Source organism: Chiroxiphia lanceolata, chromosome 9 (genome assembly GCF_009829145.1).
Source record: "Chiroxiphia lanceolata isolate bChiLan1 chromosome 9, bChiLan1.pri, whole genome shotgun sequence".
Lineage (NCBI taxonomy): Eukaryota > Metazoa > Chordata > Aves > Passeriformes > Pipridae > Chiroxiphia > Chiroxiphia lanceolata.
The window spans coordinates 26,906,308-26,922,890 of record NC_045645.1 but is presented as its reverse complement, the minus strand read 5'-3'; the positions used below and the strand labels follow the sequence as shown (position 1 = coordinate 26,922,890).

General features: G+C 41.7%; 1 protein-coding gene across 1 annotated transcript in view; it reads left to right on the top strand.

The window, feature by feature from the left end:
* The window catches only part of XPR1 (xenotropic and polytropic retrovirus receptor 1), a 112,564-nt gene that overhangs the window by 66,428 nt on the left and 29,553 nt on the right, over positions 1-16,583 (top strand). Inside the window, exons 3-7 of the mRNA XM_032696156.1 lie at positions 3,532-3,633; positions 9,614-9,837; positions 13,494-13,643; positions 14,185-14,268; positions 14,759-14,840. Coding sequence (XP_032552047.1) covers positions 3,532-3,633; positions 9,614-9,837; positions 13,494-13,643; positions 14,185-14,268; positions 14,759-14,840 — 642 coding nt within the window. The remainder of the gene's footprint in view (positions 1-3,531; positions 3,634-9,613; positions 9,838-13,493; positions 13,644-14,184; positions 14,269-14,758; positions 14,841-16,583) is intronic.

Below are 16,583 nucleotides of genomic sequence, written 5' to 3'. Positions count from 1 at the left end.
GTGCTTGGGACAGCGCAGGAATGTATTTTGGATGTTAATTTTTCAACCTCAGGTTCTATTTTAGGTGTGCCAACATCTCAGCTCTCTGCAAACCAGAAAACATGGCGTAGGGGGGAGTTCATCCAGGTTGCTGCTGGTTTGGGCTTTGCAAGTAAAAGCCTTTCAGGCTTCCTGTGTTTTTCATTCAGCAGAGGCAATCCATAGGAAGATGAGGTCGGGAAGCTGCAATATTGATCAGACTCTCTGCTTGGCAGCCTTGTCCGTGGCAGCTTCAGGGAGCTGAGGGTAAATGGAGTATTAGGGCTATAGAAACAGAACAAAAGGGAGGTTACTGCTGGACCTTCTTGGCAGCAATAGCTGGATGCCTTTTAAAAACAGGCCCTGTTGTCATGGAGCTTCCGAATCCAAGGCCGGGTTTCTGGCACCGTGATTTTCTCATGGCAAAACACGTTGTCCTGTCCCAGCCTTGGGGGGAAAATAAATAAATAAAGGCAGTAGCCTTGGCAGCACTGGCCTATTATTGCAGCTAAATGACTGAACTGCAGTGGGAATGGCACCAGAGGAAAACCTTTTCTTCACAGAGAATCTTGATTTTTTTTTTTTTTTTATTTTTTTTTTTTGTAAGGCTGACATCCATCCTGCTCTGCAAAATATCTTTTCTAAGTCAGTGTTTGACATTTGGAGAAGGATTTTGAATAGTTGATCTAGAACTTGCTTTCCTCTGAGTCAGCAATGTTTTGAGGTTGAAATAGAGACCTGAATTCCTAATCTCAAGGTTTTTGGAAGGGCTTCCAGTAGCAGTTGTTTTGTGTTTTAAAGCCCATTTTCCTTTTCTAAACTTCAGATGATAGTCAAACTGTTCAACACACTTATTTATCATTTCCTGAAGTGACCAGTAATGTACAAAACAAGATATTTATTATTTGGCATTGATTATGTTAGTTTAACACTGTTGCTTTACTGAGCTTTTTGCTATCTTAGGAGGTGATATTTTGGTTGTGTAGAAATATTCATGCTTGACTTTCTGGACAAACAGTATATTCCACTCCTGATGAGATTTTTTTTTCTTTTTTTTTTTCTTTTATTCTTTGATAGCTTAAGTGACTGAAGTTTAAAAACTTGCTTGGTCTTACTCTTATTTTTTGGATGTACTGAAACAAGCGATGGCAAAAGAGGTTTGGTGTTTCTGAAGCAGGAAAGCAGTGAACCTTTGTGCTTTTAATGCTGTGTGACTTATTTTTAAAGGCAGGAAAGAATGGTTCCCCCATGTCAGAAAGCACCTCTCCATAAGCTTTTCTTCTTGACATGTGTAAACTCTTTGGGCTGAAGACTTTGCCTCTCAGGTCCATCCTTAAGAGTCAGCTGTGGTTTGATAATGATTACTGTCATTTGAAAAGTTTTAGGCAGCTAGTGAATAAAAATCCCTGCATTTTAAGTATTGCACAGTAATTTCTGTTGCTTCACCCTCCTGTTTGTGCTTTGTCTGCTGTTGGGTCAAGGATTTAGAGTTCTTGAGGGCAAGTTCAGATTGACCTTACTGGGAGGGCCCCAGGGCAGGATGTCACAACTGCTGTGACTCTGCCCTTCAAGTTCCCAGCCCTGAAGCAGAGTTATTTTCTGTCCTTCTGGTGTTTTAGGCTGCCCTCAAGGAGGGATCCATGTGGAGGCACTATGTGGAGTGGGATTGCCTGGGGTATGTGCATCTTTGTTTCTGCAGAGCCAAGGACCTCAAGCAGGGCTGTAATGACACCTTGGGGCTGCTGTGGCTTTTCCTCAGCCCAGAGGAGCCCGAGCCCTGTCATTCCAGGGTTTGTTTGCACAAGGGAGGGAGCCCTCATCCTTGGGAGTAGCCACAGATCTGCAACTATAATGATCGGATAATAAAGGAACCCTGGGAGCCAAAACTTGGAGCTTGGAACAGCCTTTGGAGCCCTTGAGAATTCTTCTCTACAAGCCCTTGGGTGGTGGAGTTGTAAACACCAGGCATCTCTGCAGAACTGGTTATTTTCTCTCTGTTTACTCTTTAAAAGCATCTTCTAACTCCAAAAGAAGACAGGGTTGCCCCTGTGATGCACTTTTGTGTTCTGTTCTTTGCTCTTTCTATACCACCCCTTAAAAGCATTACTGAAGTGTATGTAGGTTCAGGGCTACAAACATAAACCCCAGGAAATTGTAAATGCTGAAAGTTTCTATTTAAGTGTTCTCTTGATTAATGCCACTTTTGGGTTGGTTTTACCTAAAAATGAATGCTAAATGAAAAAGATTTCTTGACTATAACAATCCAGTATGTGTATCTCCTAGTGAGTGAAGCTTTTCTGTAGTCACTTGTCTTCTCAATTTAATGACATGTATTTCAATATCTGTTTGAATCTTTTCATCCCAGGGAAGTGGTGGAATCACTATCTCTGGAAATGTTAAAAAAAAGTGTGAATGTGTCTCCTGGGGACATGGTTTAGTGGTAAACATGGCAGTGCTGGGTTAATGGTTGGACTTGATGCTCTTAGAGGTCCTTTCCAACCTGATTCTGTGGTTCTGTGATCTATTTCTCAACACTATCAAAACCATAATAAAAATTTAATTTTCCTGTTTGTATTATATTTTCAGTCTGAAGATTCAGGGAATGTAACTCTGGGGGGTACAAAGAGTCTGCTTCACTTCAGCATTAGGAACATTTGGTTTTTGACAGTACTGAAATTGGTAATTACAGTGTGTCTTCTTTAATTTTTTCACTCATTAAACTAATTTCTTAATTATCAGAAAATGCATTCTGTCTTTGAGACTCTGCACTGTATTTTTTTTACAACAACTAATTGACCAAATTGGTGCTTTACTTTCAAGTTTTGACTTTAATTATGGAATTGTATGTAGTTCTTCCAAAAGAATTAAAACCATCCCAGAGCAATGGGGTGGAGAACAGTTGTGGATCTGATTGTGTTCACCATAATGTAGACCTCTTCCTTTCAGCTTTGCTTATGAGAGAAAGTTTTATTTTCCAGGAGGGAAGCTTCCACACAGTTTTCTGGATAGTATCCGGCAGATTTTACTTTCCTATGTTGCTAGGTTTGTATTTGAAGGATTACAATGGTGAGAAGGTGGGAATGGTGGCTGAAGCCTGTGAGTCCTCCTGAAAGGTCAGATGAAGCCTTCAGTTAAAAAGTTGGTGCTTTCCTTCTAAATACAGTTGTTTGCCAAGGTATGGCCAGCCTTGGTCTTCAAACACAAGCTGGGTTAGGAAGTGCAAATGGAGCTTCTGAGGTCTGCACTAGCACTTGAAGGATCAAAAAAGATGATGGGAACTTTGGTTGAGGTGCTGTTACTGCTTATATGAGTGTTTCTCTCTCTGTCTTGGTGCAATTCCTTTTACAGCCAAATATATGTTCCCCCGAGCCCCTTGAACTTGCTTGTTCTTCTTTCTCTGCATGACAAAGGTGGTGGATTTACTCTGAAGAACTATTTCCACGTCAACCACTTCTAAAGTTGCTCCTGTGTTCTTCTGTTACAACTTCTTTGTTTTTCTATTCTGTTTTACAGACACAGATGAGGACACGGTGAAAAGGTGTTTTGCCACGTTTGAAGAGAAATTCTTCCAAACCTGTGAGAAAGAACTTGCCAAAATCAACATTTTCTATTCAGGTAAGGTGCTTATTTGTGTGTATTTGTGGAAAATCCAACAGCAGAAAAAGTCTGAAGCTCCCAAGCTTTCAGAATAATCACAGTGGTGATGCAGGTTAACCATCGGGTAATTAGAGGGCTGGTTTATATGGGAAACTCTCTGGTTTAATCACATATCTGCAGCTAAAATATGGTATTTGGATGGAGGGAGAAAGAAGGGCAGGTGACTTCACTGCTTTGCAATAGCATCCTGCTCTTAAAGTGGTATGTTACATATAGGGCACAGTCTCTCAGCTTATCCGTGTTGACAGTCTCCTGTGCATGTTTTAGGTGTACTAAGCTCCCCAGCTGGTGTTTCCTGAGCTTCTGCAGGAATTGCTCTCGTGGGATTGCCTGTGTATGGCAGCTTGACCATCTTGAAGCGTCCAACAAGTTTTTAAACACTTAACCTTTGCCTAAATTCTTGCAGCTTTCTGCAGTACATCAGCTAGTGGCAATTTGTCGTTGGCTGTGTATAAAATCCTGTTTGACTAACAATGCTGTAATGGTAAGAGTAGATGTCGTATATCAAGTGCTGTTGTTTGTTGTTTTCCCTGAGAAAGTTTGCTTTCTCACCCTGTGTTTTGAAAATAAAACTTTAAAAGGGGATAGTTGGAAATTCACCCTGTAATATTGCTAGAAGAGGCTTCATATGCTCCAGTTCCACCCACCATTGCACTTCAACTGGTTTTCAGCCTTCTTTGGTGAGGTTTAAAATGGGTTTTCAACTAGAAAAGCATTTAAATATGGATACAACGGTGCATTGGCTTCTATACTTTCTCTTAACATGTTGATTTATTAACTTAGTGCTGTAAACAGGATTTGCAGCACAATATGGCAGCCTTTTCTAGTTCTGATTTTAATCTGATAACAAAGTTGAATTGTGCAAAATATTTTCATAACCACGGGGTGATGACTTTAGTGCTGGTTATTTTATTGCCAGCAGACTCTGAGCTGTGGACATGAGAATAGCTGAAAGCATGATGGATGCAGTGGCTGAGCTTGCCTCCGTTCAGCTTCCATCTAGGGAAGTGAATCTCTTTGGGGATGGCTGTGCCTGCTCTCCTGGCTCCCTGGAGCAGAGTGAGTGTCAGGACAAGAGGCAGTTTGTAGGTAGAAGGGCAGCTGGGTTTTACACTTTATAGGCATTTTTCTGCATGCAGTTCACACATACCTAACTCAGAGCAGTGCTTTGTTTCCCTGGGAGAGCCACTGTTTCTGTCCCAGGTCTGAGGTTTTTATGCTCAGAAACTTGTCTTCCTTTTTGAGTCATATCAGATCCTGTGTACTGCTAGATAGACTCTGTGGAGGAAGTTCTGTCAATTTAGATGCACAATACAGATTATAATTTTCCCTAATGAGGACCTGCTGGCACACGTGCACCCACATGTACACACCCATTCCAGCGTTGTTTAAAATGACATTAATAATATAGGGTAGGGTTTTTCCCCCCCCCAATAGCTGTCATTTCAAAAAGTTCTAGGAGAGAATACATGTAATTTGAAAATCTCTTGTGATAAGATTAAAGTAAGTCTTTTATTTGCAGAAGAGTGACGTGACTTTCATAGAATGGAAACCCGTTATTAGGGTTATTAACGTTAAGCTACAGCAAGAAATGTTCCATCAGTGGTTCCTCTCCCTGATCATGTCAGAAATGTCATGTTGGACCCTATTGTAACTCCAGACATGTGTTGGCTTGGATTATGACCTGGTGCATCCTATTTATTATAGGCTTATTATATGCCTGTCTTTACAACTGTAAATATTGTTCATTTTCAAGAAAGCCAAAACTTTTGTTGACTTCTGCTTCATTTTCTCGTCATCATTCCCTGTGCTGAGGGATCCCTAGTGAGCATCACCTGGGATTGCCACAGCATGAGCCATCTCATCTTCTTGGAATGGGGTGCTCTTGAACCCCAGCTCCTCCATGGAGCACTTGGGGCTGGAATGCCAGCTGCGAAATTCCTTTGCCATTCCCTGTGTGCTCAGTTTGTCAGCTCCCATCAAACATCGTCTTAATTCCCCAGACCATCATCCCAGCTCAGTAGAAAGGAAAACTGCCATTAACTAAATCAGATTTGATAAACAGTTTGTGATTATTTGAATTATGCTCAAGAAGAGCTACCCTTAGCTGAAAGAAAAAAGACTGGCAGTACACTTTTCAGATAGTTCCAGCAGAGGAATGCCTGTTCAAGTGCTGAAGTTTTATTTGTGGCCAATTTTGGTTTGGGTCTGGGATTTTCTAGATGGCAGGTTTGCTATATTTTAAATTAGCATCCTCAGGATCTGGCTAAACGGTAGCCAGTAAAATTTTTGTGGTTAATTTAGGAATGGTTTTACTATTTGTAGGAAACCATGGCTTTAACTTGGTAAGCAAAATATTGAACATAATATGCACAAGTAGGGAAGGGAAGGAGTCCTAAAAGTGCCTGCCTAAAATGCCTCGAGCTGGGGACCTGTGAGGACATACAGGCTGTTTGATCACCTCCTGTCTGGTGAAACAGGTTTTGATCACAACCATGACCATTTTTCCATCATACTTACGTGTGAACTTTGGTTTAAACTTGAAAAATGGAGTCAAAAACCAACTTGGAATTCCGTAGTTGAGGTGATAACTCAATAACTCCAAAGACTCTTTTAGTGAGGATCTAGGAATATTTTTTGGGTAAAGCTGCTTCTTTCTTGCTGCCTCTATTGGTTTTGAATTTCTCCATGGTCTTTGCCATGAAATTACACTTGAGCTGAGGGCTTGGTGGGAATCAGGTCATGCAGAATGCTGCAACACAACAAGAGTGGTACCAGTTTCTAAGCTTTTTTTCTGACTCTCTTGAGTGACATTTCCTTTACATTCACTTTTTGGAGTGCTAAATTAATGATAGATAGTAGTGGACAGTGATAAATTAGTGATGGTGGTGAATGTCTTTTCGATTATTTCAGAGTGTGTTGCGACCTGAGAAATTAATTTGTTTTGCTTTGCTGTTTCTCAAGGCAATTCCCTTAGAGGTTTTAAGCAGCACACATTTTGTCTTGTTTTGCCTCTGCATTGAATCTTCATAATAAAAATCATACCTTCATAAGACGAAATGATTTGTGGACTGGATAACTGGAGTCAGTGCAAGAGGGAGAAGGTGGTGACAGGATGGCTGTTTCTCAGGAGTGGCAGGTCATTATGGGACTGGGACAGTTGCTTTTAAAGCCTCATCCTCAGAGAATTGTGGTCCTCCCCTATGGATGAAGGGAGCTATATAACAGACAGCAGTGACTCTACTCAACAGTGCTTAATTAAGAAGAATGTTGGTATTTGTAGATAATGCTTTCTTAGGGATGTTGCTTTGCAAACAGATAGGAAAATTGCAGCAGCAGTTTTATAACTATTTCAAAACATTGCCTGTTCTTTAAATATTGTGTTATTAGGCTGATGGATTTCATGATTTTTCTGGACATAAGGACAACGGCACAGTGCTTTCAGTTGTAAGATGAAAATTTAAACTCCTCCATATTTACTAATTTGATCCAAAAGAAATCTGTGTATCACAGATGGTTTAATAGACATTTTGAACATAGAGAGTGAACTTGTGAGTTTTATTTATAATGAAGGCTTCTGATATGAACAGATATCTGTTACTTCTTCCCGAGAGAGTTCCCAAAGTGGGGAGAGATTATTGTTTTTGCAGTCTGATCTTGTATGTGTTGAATATTAGGTGGTTCTGGGCTGTGAGCAGACAGTTCTCACTGTGGGCTCCATTTCCTCTGTTCGGTGGAATCCTTGCAGCTGTGGAAGTTGTCAGAGAGGAGTTGTCCTTTCTTGCATTTTGAATCTTCTTACTTTAATATAAGCAAGAAAGTTGTAGAGAGTTTCAGGCTCTTCTGTACTCAAGTTTTCTACATTTATCCCCATTTTCTGTTTGGAAGGACATTCTCCTTCTGGAGTGCAGAGCACTGTAAAATTATTTACAGAGTAGTTTTGCCCTTAAAATTAACCAGAATTGAATAAGAGAAAGGAAAAGGAAGAGTAAATCTTACATCTGAGGGGGGAGCAATAGAGAATTATCATTAAGTTGTTATTTAAGATACTAATGAAGAGAATTAAATTGTCAGCCAGGAGACTGTCCAGCAGAGCTCTGGGAGGCAGAGTGACCTCGTGGCTCCATGGTTTGTGGTGTGTGTCCTGCTGGATGGGGGTGGCTCCAGCTCCAACACTGTGAACCTGCTCAGGATCTTCCTGGCCACCACCAACACCCATGGCCTGTGACTGAAGTCAGGTGCTTATCAACACAGATGCCAAAGCTGTGACTGAAGCCATAGCAGGGGAAAAAAAGCCTGGAAGGAACTAGTTGTACAGAACAAAGAGAACTGTAGCGGTGGTTAGTTATGCTGGTTTTAGCTTTAAAAGATTGTTATTCAGCCAAAAATATTATTTTCTGAAGGTACATAAAGCAGCATATTTAAAGGAACACCTCTTTTGTACTTGAGGTGTGAGGATCAGAGACAGACTTGTCCTGAAAACACATCAAAATGATATTTAAATGCAGGCTGACTGTCTCTTTAACCAGTAAATAACGAGGCAGTGCTTCTAAAGTGAGGAAAAGAGGGATGAATTATTACAGCAGATCATGTACAGCAGCTACTAGTGTTGTAACTCCTGATCAAAGCAGAGCCGTGTTTGTCTGTCACCGGGAGCTTGGCACAGGGGTTGGGTTGCTCTCTGAGCAACAAAATTCAGTGTCACATTTGAAGTGTGGAGTTTTTCTTCTTTGATTTCCTTACTGTCACATAAAAAGATGGTAAACACATAGTCAATAGTGGGTACACGGATATGAAAAGTGCTTTGCTTACTGTCAAGTTTCATAATATTGTCTAGTGGTTTTTTTTTTTCTAATGCTTCTTGTGCACTTGATTTATTTGGGAAAGACGAGCAGCTTTCCTTTGCTCTCAGAGTAGACGTTTGGTCACTGCTTTGGTATTTGGATGAGACCTTATCTCCTGGCTGCCTCCAGCCACGGCTCTGCCAGTTTGGGAATGCCTGTCCCAGTGTCCCTGCACTGGTTTGCAGCTCCCAGGTACAGCTTGGGCTTCTTCCACCTATAACAGGTGTTTACGTGGTCCTGGACTGAGAAACCTCTAGAAATCAAAGCCGTGATGGAAGTTGAGAGATCTGAATTCATGTCTAGTGCTGCTTTAGTCTGTGCTGAAGGGACAGACCCTTGATTTTGACCGAATTAATTAAGGGCTTTTCTTTTGAGAACATGTGTGTTTTACATTGGTTTAATAAGAAGCTTCCTCCTCTGCCCTTGTGAAACCACACCTGGACTACAGCATCTGGATCTGGGGCTCTCAGCACAAGAATGACATGGACCCATTAGGGCAGGTCCAGAGGAGGCCACAGAGATGCTCTGAGGATTGGAGCACCTCTGCTGAGAGAGTTGGGGATGTTCAACCTGGAGAAGAGAAGGCTCCAGGGAGACCTCAGAGTCCCTTCCAGTGCCTAAAGGGGCTCCGAGAGAGCTGGAGAGGGACTATGGACAGGAGCATGGAGTGACAGGAAAAGGGGGAATGGCTTTCCCCTGACAGAGGGCAGGGTTAGATGGGATATTAGGGAGAAATTCTTCCCTATGAGGGTGGGGAGACCCTGGCACAGGTTGCCCAGAGAAGCTGTGGCTGCCCATCCCTGGAAGTGTCCAAGGCCAGGTTGGACAGGGCTTGGAGCGACCTGGTCTAGTGGAAGGTGTCCCTGCCCATGACAGGGGATTGGAACTGGATAATCTTTAGGGTCCCTTCCAACCCAAGCAATTCCATGATTCTATTCTATACGAAGAGAAATATGCAGAGCTCCCAGACTTAATGTGTGATGGGGGAAGGCCATGCACAGGCATGTAATTTGAAGAATAGGTAGAGTCCTTTTTAGGGCTTGGTAGGCAAGTTGTGACCCTCCCAGCTGACTTTTCCCTCCCCTTGCCAACAGAAAAGCTTGCCGAGGCTCAGCGCAGGTTCACCACTCTCCGGACTGAGCTACAATCCACTTTGGATGCACAGAAAGAAGCCAGCGGGGCCTCCACGCTGCAGCGGCGCAGAAAGCCCGTCTTCCACCTGTCCCACGAGGAGCGTGTCCAGCACAGGAATATCAGAGACCTGAAATTGGCCTTCAGCGAGCTCTACCTCAGCCTCATCCTCCTGCAGAACTATCAGGTACCTGCCAAAAGAGGTGGTTTTACAAAGCCCTGTCTGTAAAACGTCCCCATGCTTTTGTGTGTCCTTGAGTTGTCTCGTTCGAGCCAGTTTTTTTATTTCTTCCTTCCTTTTTTGGTTGGCCCCTGAACATTTTCAAAGCAAAAGCAGCCTAAGTCAGGTTGCTTTTTATTGAGCTAGAAGTGCTAAGCTGACCTGCAGAAGGACCTTCTTTCTTCCTTCTCTGGGCTGTCTGACCCCAGCACTTGTGGCCAGAGCACGAGGTCACACTGGGACCTCCTTCTTCTCTAGTGTGTTGTTCTGTGCAAGGCTGGAGCAGGCAGGTTGGGGAAGAAGTTCTTTTATCTAATATTTGTAATGAAACCTGAAATCCTCGTGTACTGTTTCCTCTTGGTGTTACCATGGTAGTGGCTGTGACCTTGCTGTATCAGAATTTCTTGTTAAAACATCCATTTTAAAAAAAAATATTTTGATTTCTGCAGGATACAGGCTCATTTGCCTTGAGGTATGAAAAAAATAAGCAAGTCTTTAGTTTTACTTGGATTTCTGGCATGGTAAATAGTGCAGACACTGATCTAGTTCCAAAAATTTTGAAATGAAAATCTGAAACTGTTAATATCTTTTCTTCTGGGCTAGCTCTTCTGGAATTAAACACTCTGAAATGCTTTTAAGTGTTTTCTTTGAGGCATTTTAGCTTGTTAAATAAGAATGCTGGAACTTAAATTCACTATATCTGTATTTAGATCTTTACCAGCATTGTACTAAAGAATTTCATTAAACAATAAGAATTAATTGAATACCACTCTGCAGTATGGACGAAACTTATTCTTCCAAAATTCTGAGTGTTTTTACCTCTCCTAAGGTGATGTTATGTCCTTGAGCACGTGTCTGTAATCTATTGATGGGTTTCTTAATAAAGCTCTTTAACTATTAGTGGTAGCTCCTAGTTCAAAATCCTGTGAAAGGTGGAGTATCTGTAGCTTTCCAGGAATGGACTGAAGCACCATCACCTGCAGTGATTTTTTTCACTTACATTTATTTTCTTTTTAAAAAGAAGACAGCTCGTACTTTTGATTACAGAAATTGCTTCTGAGGTGTGATAAAGAGTTTAAATAGGGGATGACATAGGTCATTCCTTTGAGAACTATTTTCCTACTATTCATCAGTGAAGAAAGGCATTTTGCACACTTATATTTTTGGTTTTTTGCTATTGTAAGTCCAGATCTACCGTAGGTATACTAAATATTGATTTAAGGCCCATGTGGATTTGATAACTTTCACAGTCTGCATCTGCTTTCTACAACATACCTTCAAAGAGAGAATGAGAAAAATTCCTTCAGATTGGTCTTGAAGTTAAGGACAAGGAATACAAGTACTAAAACAGACATAAAATCAAATCCCAGAATACCACTCTTAATCACTCTTGAGCTTAGAATATAAGAACTAGAAATATTCCAGATCTTACAGTTTTGGAAAGAAGAAAAAACAACAACCTGGTGGGAAGATGATGTAGCTGAGATCTTCGTGTAGGAGGTAAAGTGAAGTCAACAGCAGCATTATAAATGTCAAACTATGGCTTTGATGAAATGCTGATGCCTTGAGTTGGGTTACCAAGGAAGGAAAATGCACCTGAAGCAAATTCCTCTGTCTGTCAGGACTGAACAAGAGCACGAGTTTCATGCATTCGTTCCTGAGCTACACAAACCAAACATCAGGTGAAACTATAACTGGTCTCCAGGGCAGCTCTTACATATTCAACTTATCAGTGATTAAACTTCTGATAAAATTAATTTATTGTTGACAGTATTATAACATTCTAGATGTGTGTACATAGATAAATGTATTTATTCGAAATACTGTGGTTTAGGAGAAACAAATTGAGAAATTAAGCATATAATATTTAGTTGCATATTCTGTATGTAATATAGTGCATTTGTCAGGCAAATAATAGAGACTGAACCAGTCTTATTAAACTGCCTTGGTGCATTTCCTGATACACTTGTATATAAGAAAGGAGTTTTGAGTCCACTGTTTGATTCTACTTGATCTTGCATTATATTATTGCCTGAATTGTAGTATTTGTTTTGTGGGTTTGGGGTGGGTTTTTTTTTTTCCACAAAACATACCATTGGTTGATTCACTTAAACGAATTTGATTGTTACCCAACAGAAATGGAGGTCAGACTTGGGGAAAGTCCCTTGCCAAATAAAAGCAACACAAATAGCAAGAATAGCAAAATATCTGACTGTATAAATGATGTTTGTTCTGTTTCATAATTCCATCACTGCACGTTCCCTGTCTGAAGTACCACTGTGGCCAACAGTGCTTTTAACATGCACTTTGGGACTGCAGAATTTTTGCAGCCAGAGCATGAAATTCTGCCAGAGAGGTTTTAGGGTGTCTGGTGTAACCATATCCTGACCAGCCAAGGCACCCCAGAGTTAGTCTGGGTTTGCACCCATGGTAGATGAAGGGATGTTAGTTCAGGCCACAGAGAAATCTCTGACCAAAATCATCATTTTGTTGCAGTTTTTCATTTGAAATTTCTGCTCTCCCTGGGATGGAATGCTGGCTTTTCCAATAGAAAGTAATTAAAGTCTCTTGTATGCAATAAAGGCAGATCGTTAATGCTTCGTCTTCCTGAGCCTGTTTCCCCAGCCTCATTTCCCCACCTAGATGGGAGGGGTCTGGCATTAAATCACCCTAAGCACAATTAGATTGAAAATAATTTCGGTGAGTAGTTGGTGCCTCTCCCCAGGGCATTGGATTTTGTTGTTATCTCAGTTTTTCTTCCCAAGCTACTCTAAGCTTTTTTCGGAAGTGAATCTTGCCATGATCCCTCTGCATTTCTGCTGTTGCTGGAACGAAATGTTGGGTCTCTGAATGGAGTTTCCTGCATAAGGAAATGTAGGATTGCAAATACATCATGTGGCAGCAGCTGCCTGCAATGTGATGAGCTTTGCCTGTCTTGGGTACTGTGGGTTAGAAAAGTGTGGGGTCAGGGCTTGTGTATAACTTGTAAATCAACAGTTAATTCCTTTTCTAAGCCTTGCGTGCTTATCTCTGCAGACTGGAGAGTTACATCTCCCCCATCTGCGAACCTAAACTAGTTTTTTAGTCCTAGTGCAACATACTCCATGAAAAAGGATGCTGCTGTGGGGATGCACTTGTCTGGATTTAACATGCAGCACTGACATTTTTTTGTACAAAGATGTCCCTTCCATAATCTAGAGGACTTGATTTGAAACCATTGTAAAGTTTAGAGAAACTAGGAGTCAGTAGCTCAGCCTTTTCAGAAGGGAAAACCCCTTGAAGGTTATTTGTCTTCAGTGTGTCATCAGGAATGTTGTTGCGTCCGGCGTAAAGCAGGAAAATGGCAGTGATCTGGCTTTTCAGGGAATAAAAGGGTTCAGGTAGCCCCCTGGAAATAAGTTACCTATTTTTATGCCCTTGAGTCCCTCGTGTTTTATTTTACTTGCAAGAAATATGTATTACTTATAACAAAGTAATAACTCAGACACTTCCTGACAATAGATGCAATTGTTTTGATTCTCCGTATTTGCTTCCTTTATTTGCTAGCACTGGAGAGAGAACCACTTAGCTTTGCTGGGAGCTGACTGGGGTTAAAAGCAGAGTGTCTTTTCCCTTGCCTGCAGAACCTGAACTTCACCGGCTTCCGCAAGATCCTGAAGAAACATGACAAGAACCTGGAGACGGCCCGGGGGGCGGAGTGGAGGGTGGCCGAGGTGGAGGTGGCACCTTTCTACACCTGCAAGAAGATCAACCAGCTCATCTCTGAAACGGAGGTAAAGCTGCTGCTCAGGGCACTGCTCCTCTGGTAACTGGAACACCACAGGGTTTTGTTCACTGCTGGTTTCTGGAAGTGTTCAAGGTTGGACGGGGCTCTGAGCAACCAGGTCTAGTGGAAGGTGTCCCTGCCCATGGCAGAACTGGATGATCTCTAAGGTCCTTTCCAACCCAAACCATTCTATGATTCTATAATTTCTATAATGTTTTGCCCTCTGTATAGCTTGTATTCACCACCAAGATAACTGGTAATTGATTTTGAAGTGCCACAGATTTCAGGCACTCCTTACATAAATTTGGGTATTTTCTCTTCAGTTGGTAACTCTTCCCTTGAAAAAGTTAGTGCAGTGTTAGCTTCTGTTGTGTAGAAACTTGGTGCAGCAGAGTGAGCTTTTCATGTCTTTGTTACCCTGTATTAAAGGAGTACAGGGCCAGGGCTCACATGTAACATGGAAACCGACCATTATTTTTTGTTTTAGTGCATTACCACGTGCTCATCATTCAAATGAACTTCAGTGGTGTGTGTCTTTATCTCCTTAGGAAGTGGTGACCAATGAGTTGGAAGATGGAGACAGACAGAAGGCAATGAAACGTTTGCGTGTTCCACCCTTAGGAGCAGCTCAGGTGAGAGATCGGGCTGTGGAGCAGAGCTGCTTCTCCAACTTGTCAAGGTGCCAAATTAGATTCAGCATCTCAACAAAGTAGTGAAAGTAATTGATGTGAGCGTGCTCATGCACCCAGTGAGGGCGGCATGGTCACATAATCTGCTTTAGCTCCGGAAGGTTTGGAAATAGGTTACTATTCCTAATGCATGCAGACAAGGTAATGAAGGGATGAGAAACAGTGAAAGGAAATTTGTGCTAATAATAACATATGCTTGGTGTTTGTGTGGTCTGGAATATTTTTCAAAGAGCATTGAGATGCCCAAGCTCCGTTTCTACACACAAGAATATTATATGGCATTTTCAGTTTAAAAAAACCTCATTTCAAGAGCAACAGGGCAATCAGGGATCAGGGCATTGTATTTCTGATTTTAAACTTACTCTGCAAACTAATCTGAGTTTGCTGATAACCCGTTTACCCCATGATAATTCTGCCACTGCTTTGTTCACAGCCTGTACCAGCCTGGACTACATTCAGGGTTGGATTGTTCTGTGGGTTGTTCATTGCACTGAACGTCACCGTCATACTTTCAGGTGGGTATCCTGCCATACCTTGGTTTGGATGTATTCTCATCACTCAGTGAGGGCCTGGACCTGAACTGGGCAGTTCAGGATGTTCTGGGTTAAATCAGAGCTGGATCACCCTGGTGTGAATTAATTAGTTCTGCTCAGTAGTGGGTTGTGGCTTATCTCATGTTATATGTGTGGATTTTGAACACATTATGTGTGTTCTCCTTATTCTTTGAGGGATATTCTGAGGGTGCAACATCTGTGTGTGAAGACAGATTTCTGTTCCCTGCTGTGAACACATGGCCCTCACCCACCTTGAGACAGATGCCTGTAGAACTTTAATTTTGCATGGCACTGACTCCCTGCAGAGAACAAGACCAGACACAGAGCCACATGAGCACATGGCACTCGGGACATTTTCCTCTGGAAATTCCTAGGATTTCAATGCCTCGTGCCTGTTAATGGAATTAATTGAATTTTTCTTGTTGGCAGATGCTGGCAAGGTTGTTTAAAAGCTACAATAAATTGTTGCATATCTCAGGTCTGGGCTTTATTCTGCTCTGTGCCTTCTGAGTTTGGCCTCTGATTAGAGTAGGAGCCACGTTAGTACTGTAGATCCAGACACAGTGCTTAATCACAAGCGGCTTTACTAATTGTGTGTGTGATTTCTGTAGTGTTGTAACTTGCTTAAGCAGTACAAAGGAAAAGGCTTAACAAATCAACTTACGAGCTCTTGCATTAGGGAAAGCCCATGTCTGTGTTTTTGACTTAAAAGAATTTTTAATCGGATGTTTCTGTAATTGGATCCAGCCATCTCTTGGGATAAAATGCCTCTGTTTGAGGAGCTGTTTGCAGTGCTTCCCATTTGGTCTTCCAATGGTAGAGGCAGAAAGTTGACCCATCTACATGAAGGGGCTGTTTAATGTGTAGAAGCTGTTCTTTATTCATCATTTCTGTTACTTAAATGTTTGATCTCTGTGTGAGATGCAAATATGATTGAAGCCAGTTATGTTTGCTTTCTCTCTCGGTGTTAAGAATGAAAAGGTGCCACAGTTGTGAGAAGGAATTCATAAAAATTATTATATCTGTAAAGCAGGTGTTACTAACCTAGTGTGGATAATAGGTGTGTTGTATCAGCAGGCATGATCTGATAGCTCTGCGTTACTACAGATACGGGGCAAAACCTGGATTCTGCCTGCCAAGTGTTTGCTTTTAATTGGCTAACACTTTGTTAACCTCTCAGCCACTTTTGCCAAATTATTTTTATGATTTGATCAGCTAAGGTAGGATTTTAGTGTTCTATGTGTAGATTCTGTGAAACAGCATCAGAACACGGCTTCTATTAGTGACCCACTGCTGTATTGCCTGGTTTGAAAACTCAAGCTGCAGTATTTTACAGTGATGAATTCATAACTTGGGGTCTGTTAAAGGCTGCAAATGCTGCAGGTGGATCCCAGGAGGGAGTCACCCTAAAGAGCACAAATTTTGAGGCCTCACTGTTTCTGTATGGGCTCTCCTAGCTGCCAAACTGTAGTGTGTAATTGAGGTTCATGGAAATGAGCATTTGTTTTATTAACCAGAAACCTGTAAGGTTTCATGCAAACTCTCAAGTCCTTGCTGCAACAGTGCCCTGCTCTTGTTAGAGAATTAGGCTGTGATACTGTTGAACTTGTCACTGGGGATATTTTCCTTTCTGAGCACCTTGTGCAGAGCCTGTGCTGGCTGAAGGGATGAGCTGATTGAGTGTCACATCCCTGCCAACTGTAG